The sequence below is a fragment of the Onychomys torridus genome, chromosome 4 (genome assembly GCF_903995425.1).
Source record: "Onychomys torridus chromosome 4, mOncTor1.1, whole genome shotgun sequence".
Classification (NCBI taxonomy): domain Eukaryota; kingdom Metazoa; phylum Chordata; class Mammalia; order Rodentia; family Cricetidae; genus Onychomys; species Onychomys torridus.
The window spans coordinates 30,697,513-30,703,830 of NC_050446.1; the positions used below are offsets into that span (position 1 = coordinate 30,697,513).

The following is a 6,318-nucleotide window of genomic DNA, read 5'->3' on the forward strand; positions in this document are numbered from 1 at the left end:
AGAAAAAGAAATCCCTTAATCACTTCATTTTATCTGTTTTTGCTAAATGAAAAGGCCAATATGATTCAGATACTAAACACAGCAACAATGTAAAGTCACAAGTAACCTCTAGGCACACATGATGAGTTACTTTCTAGCTTACATTGTAGGAAATAGTATCTATTTGTTTCATTCATTCAACAAGTATTACTGAGCACTCACAACGCACCAAGAACTGTGCTCAGCACCTACAGAATTATTAACAAGAACTTGGTTCTTGCTCTGTAAGAGTTTATAATCTATTACTTGTTAGGGAAATAGCAAATCAGAAAACATTAATGAAAAAATAGAGGAAAATGTCACAAAGTGCCAAAATAAAAAAGTAAAAATTCCAACCATATCGAATAGGTGTTAAATAACTTAGCGAGGAAGTAAACATTGTTCAAAATTATTTCTGAGGAAATAATTTAGGCAAGCAAAGATGTCATGGTAACAAGTGATCTTGAAAGCAAGAGGGCAAAGACAGCAGCATAAGCTTAAAGTAAAGAGCTCATATAACCATTTAAGGCACCATGAAAAGATTAGTATGCAAACATGCACCACTCATTGCTTTGGCATGTATTGCTGTGGAATTTAAATACTAGGCCACAGATACAGAGAAACACTGGAGATTACTGAGCAAAAAAATATATTTTACTTTTTATTTTTTGATAGAAAATAGCAGCCTTGAAGTAAGAAAACCAGCTTAAAAACAGGAGTATCCTAGGGATGGGAATGGGACAACCTGGACTGTTCGAGATCTGCGAGTCTGTCTTACTCAGTATTAAAGTAAGAAAATCAAATTCATTTGTAAAATAAAATTACTCACAGATATACTATCAAAAATTCACTCCCAAACCTGAATAATTAATTAGAAATTTTATTTCCATATTAATCCAAGAAAGTTGATACCACAAGCTATTAAATCTGGAAGGGAGCTCAAGACTTAATTTCATTCTTTTCATTAAAAAGGAGGAAAATAAACACTCAAGGAAGAGTAAACCAGCTAACAGGACTCTGTTGGGCAAAGGCAAAACTGAGATAATGTTCTTGATGATTAAAAAGCATGCACAAAAAGAAAAAAAAGAAATAAAACAAGAAAACACTTTAAAGACAAAACATGTTTTATTCTGAATGGATATGGAAGACAGCCTTATACATGATATTTTGACACAAATTTCTGCTGCGAAGTATTTAATATTATTCCTAAGCAGAAAAAAAAATTCAGTAAATACTTAACAACAACAACAAAAAAGAGAGAGAGAGATAGAGAGAGAGCGCGCACACGAGTGAGCGAGCGCACGCGCGGGCGCTCCAAAACCTTACATACTATTTAAAGTTCATTTATTAGTAAGGTCCCTTCCAGCAGTGTAATTTTCTAATTCTGTAATTAATTGACAAGTATGACTTTCCCAAAAAGTTGGTGCATCAGGAGGTAATCTCATCTACATGATAGGTAACTGAGATAAATTTGAAGATAATTATGATTAAGTTATATTTGCTATTTGTAGGTATTTATTAATAGACTCAGCCCCTGAATTGGAGAAAATAGCATTCTAGTTTATCTTATAAATGAAGAGGAGAAAGCACTGAACATATCACTTCTTGAAGTGACTAGATGCATTTCAATTTTGCAAACCCTGTTTTACCTTAGATCACTATTGTCTAGTCTGCATATTGTTTTACAAACTTTACAATTAATTTCTTGTCATATTCAGTAACATTTCAAAGACCATAATCATTCAGCAAACACAGACTGCTTCTTATTTTAGTCTTCAGCTGGTCTAAGCAAGACAACTTAGACGTGATCAATATAGTAGATATCTGACAGAAGACTGACGTGTTCAGGACCTTGGTACACATCAAAATCTAGATGGTAAGTCTTTTTCATTAAACAAAAACAAAAAAAAAAACAAAAAAAAAAAAAAAGAAAGCCGTAATATATGCACATAACCTACGGACATCTTGTATAATTTAAATCATCTAGAGATGATTTATAATACCTAATACGATATACATGCTCTATACATAGGTAACTATATAGTTGTTTCATGTGTTGAAAAGGGAATACGACAAGGCAAAGTCTGTGTTCTGGAAAAACGTAATTTATTTTTCATGCACTATAGTTAGTTGAAACAGTGGATGAGGAACCCTGAAGTTATAGAGTCAACTATTTTTGAAGATTATATAGCCTTCAGTCCCAAAATCTACAAAGTTTTTAGTAAACTTTTAGAAAGATGGATGGCAAAACCATATATTCACTGCCATCAATGATACAGGCACCCTACTTCTTCTCAATTATCTTCATTATAATTATTATTCATTAATAATTCTGAGCACATGTAAACAGAAGAAATGATGTAGGAAAATGATCAGTTCATCATTAAGAGAAAGTTCACAGAGCTTTAAGAAAGAATCCTAGAGTCCTTGAGGATTCAGTATATCATGCTTTCCCAGCTTCATAATGCTGAAAAAAGGTTAACTAACTTGACTAAAAGGACCCATATTTGTTAGGTAGGAAGGGGGGTACTAGAAAATGATCTAATTTTGAGAAAACAATGGCTATTCTCTTGAGACTTTCAGAGCTACTATGCTATTCATTCATTATCCTCACCGGGACCAACAGAGGGAGAAAGAATTCCAAACATTTAAATAGTCAGGTGTACTTTATGACGCATAAACACTGGACTAGAAAAAAAGTAGTAGAAAACCATGAAGCAAAATTCAGAATATCTGAAGTATACTGAGTAGCAAGTAAACTTACTAGGAAGGCAGTCACTGGCACAGCTAAAGAGAAGGGGCCATAAAACAAACTGTGACCAGCTTATGCCAATTACTTCAAAAATAAAATCTGCATTGTACTGAAAATGACTAGCTGGCATCTCAGGTTTGCTAGTGCAACAGCACCATTACAGCAAGGGTAAGCAGGTCAACCCCTTGCAAAACTTACCTTGATTGGCCCAATGGAAACAGAAGGCCCCAGAAAAGAGAGAAGCATCTGGCAGTAGCAAATTGTTTTATTTTATCTTTCTGTGGAAAGAAACTAATTTTAAATAAGAACCAGAGCATTTAAAGAATAAATATTTTTTAAAAGCTCATTATCTAGTTAGAGCAGCTCTACCAAGAAAACAAGAAGGGCTCTGTGCTGCTTAGAGATGGAAAGGTACAGAAGAAGGATAAGAGTTGTCTCTGCATCTCCTAGGGAGCTTAAAGTACTGTTATTCTAGAGTAACAGAGCAAAAGAATCTTTTATATAAGGAACTCCTGCAGGCAGAATCTTTTCAGTCTGGTGCCTTTGAATAAAAAATTTATACAAAATTAAGGGCTATATTCCAAATATAAAAGAAAACCACTTGACATTGAGCCATTCTACTTTTAAGGTAAAATAAAAAGAGAAACACAAGTTCCTGTTTCCACTGCAATTTCACCAAGAACTTTAGTTTTCATTGCTTAAACCATTATTATCAAAGTCAACAGCACTCATTAGCAAAAGAAAATATACAACTGGCTTTCCAAAATATTTTGCTAACTGAAATTTTTCCTGACTTATCAAGACATTCAAATGGAATAACCCAGCCTGCCCAAGGATCTGTGTATTATAGAACCTTCCATAGGACACAACTGTTCATGAAACTGAAGCTCTGGCCTTTCTGGAGCACTTCTGACTTAGAGAAATTATCTACCAGTATCACTGAGTCAGCTAAAATCTTTTGATCCAAATCACTCCCACAAAATGTCCACTCACAATTTGTGTGCAAGGGGCAACTCACAAGTAGGAGTGCTAAAGCAATAATCATTTTAAAAATTAAGTAGAAAATGAGCTATTTGTCACTGTACAGGGAAGAATTAGTAGTAGAGCATAGAATCCCTTCACACCCAACAAGAAGATATTCCAAGAATAAAATCCATTCTAAATGAAAATCCCAAGTAATTGCTATTTTTCTGATGCTACGCATTTATACAATTCACCAAAATTATTTTATACGTGTATATATATATATATATATTTACTCCTAGACCATTAAGTATCAACATGCCTGGAAAAAGTCATTAAGTCAAAGAGCCTAGATGTATAACGTCACTTTAAAGATTTTGTTTTTATTTTTCAAGACAGGGTTTCTCTATGTAGCTCTGGCTGTCCTGGAACTAGCTCTGTAGACCAGGCTGGCCTTGAACACAGAGATCCACCTGCCTCTGCCTCCCCAGTGCTGGGATCAAAGTCACGTGCTGGCACGCCCAGCTTAAAGATTCTTAAATCTTAATTTTGTTGAGGAAGTCAGTTAATTTTTTCTACATTCTTACTACATTCAAAATTTGGTTACAGTGTTGATCAATATTTGTCTTGTTTGAAAATATGTGGATATAAACTAATCCTTAAATAGCCGAAAGTACAGCACTGACCTACATTTTAAAATTTTGACATAATAAAGCAAAAATAAACAAAACAAAGTAAAAAACATATTCTTACTTGTCCCATTGGAGGCCCTCCCATAGGGGGCATCATCTGTGGCATCATTCCATGAGGTACAGGAGGCATGTTTGCTCTCTGACCCATAGGGTGCATTCCCATTGGTGCATAATGCATGCTAGGATGCCCCATCTGAAAAGTAATGAAAAACGGAAAGTGAGCAAGACACAGCAAATATTTCTCAAAAACGTGACTTTAAAAAAAAAAATCAATTGACCTGTAAGGCACACTATTAAGTCAAACTGTGATTAAACTATTAGATTAGCATATACTAATATTAATTTTTGTTTTTTGAGACTGGGTTTCTCTGTGTAGCTTTGATGCCTGTCCTGGTTCTCGCTTTGTAGACCAGGCTGGTCTCGAACTCACAGAGATATGCCTGCGTCTGCCTCCTGAGTGCTGGGATTAAAGGCTTGCGCCACCACCGCCCAGCACTAATATTAATCTTAAAACAAAATACACTATAGTGGTTATTTTAAGGAACCTGAAAATTAACAAAACAGGGAAAGTTAAATCCATTATCAGATTACAGCCCCCTCCCCACCCAATGATTTAACCAACTGCTAAATGACTACCTAGACTTGGTGGCTATGTACTGAATTCCAACTTAAAAATTGTTACGGTGAACACAACTTTGTCCCCTTTATACATTATAACCAGCTTCTATTACTTAAAATTACATTAATTTGGATGAGTATTTTTGTCATAAAACAGAATGTGGGTACTGAAGAGTACTTCATTTAGAAATAAATACACTAGTTCCTAAGTCAAATATTTTAATGTAGGTAAAATATCAAACAAAGACTGTCATTCTGTCCCAGAAACTAAATGCAAATAACAAACCCGTTTAGCGAACTTAAAATATTACACATACACACACATCCATATATCTATCTATCTATCTATCTATCTATCTATCTATATATATATATGTCCATTGTTCCTAGCCTGAAACTAAGTATCCGCTGCCAATTCTCCAAACAGAATCCCCCACCCCTGCAAACCACCACCACCGCTCCCGGAGCCAAGAAACCACGGCAGCTTCTCTCTAAAGTCCCGCCGACTTAAGGCCCCCTGCTATCACACAGGCCCGGGGCTCTCCGCAGCACAGCCCGCCCGGGTCCCAGCACCTTCCTACGGTGTCTGTCTAGGCCAAGACCACTGGAACGTCCAAGGTCCCACCTCCGTCTTTGTGCATTCCCGCCCTCCATTCCTCTCTCCCCTGGGACGGAGCCCACCATCTGGAGCTCTTCCTGGTCCACTCTTCTCCGTTTGGAGAAAGCTTCCTGTTTCTGACTCGGGTTTTCATTGTGCCGCTTTCCCCTCCCCGGCCGATCCCTTACCGAGGGCCGTCTCCTCAGGAAGCCGTCAGCAGAGACCCAAGAACTGGAGCACAGGTTTGAGCCGGACAATCTCCGCTCCCCGTCCCCGGGACCCCGCGAGGGAGGTTGGCTCTCCATTTCACTCACCATGAGGCCTCCACGCTCGGCTCCCGTCCCCGGCCTCATCGTCGGGCTCAGACTGCTCCGTCGGCGGCCACTGCCGCTACACATACCAACAAGAAGCGATCTGAGTGGCTGGCGCCCGCTGGGGCCAAAGGGTAAAGGCTGCCCTGAGCTCCGGGGCGGGATCAGCGGGGCCAATAAACTGACAGGCTTCCCCGCTGTCCAATCAGAGCGCGCTACCGACACGCAGCTCGGCGGCGATTCGCCCCCGGCCTCGGCTTCGCTCGGCGTCGCCTGCATGGAGGGGGTGGGGAGGGGGACGGAGGAAGTTTCTGCGTTGAGTGCTCAGCCGGGACAACTCCACCAACTTCCCCCGGGAAAGGGGAC

General features: G+C 38.5%; 1 protein-coding gene across 12 annotated transcripts in view; it reads right to left on the reverse strand.

The window, feature by feature from the left end:
* The window catches only part of Prpf40a (pre-mRNA processing factor 40 homolog A), a 48,913-nt gene extending 42,671 nt beyond the window's left edge, over nucleotides 1–6,242 (reverse strand). For 2 of the 12 annotated variants that reach the window (XM_036183255.1, XM_036183253.1), the window contains exons 1-3: nucleotides 5,956–6,061; nucleotides 4,487–4,618; nucleotides 2,969–3,048 (exon numbers count right to left, since the gene is read on the reverse strand). In XM_036183255.1, the coding sequence (XP_036039148.1) occupies nucleotides 2,969–3,016 (48 nt within the window). In that variant the 5' untranslated portion in view covers nucleotides 3,017–3,048; nucleotides 4,487–4,618; nucleotides 5,956–6,061. Of the gene's footprint in view, nucleotides 1–2,968; nucleotides 3,049–4,486; nucleotides 4,619–5,829 lie in introns of all 12 variants that reach the window. The other 10 variants (XM_036183254.1, XM_036183252.1, XM_036183246.1 and 7 more) reach the window with 6 other exon arrangements.
* Between the last annotated feature and the right edge of the window lie 76 nt (nucleotides 6,243–6,318).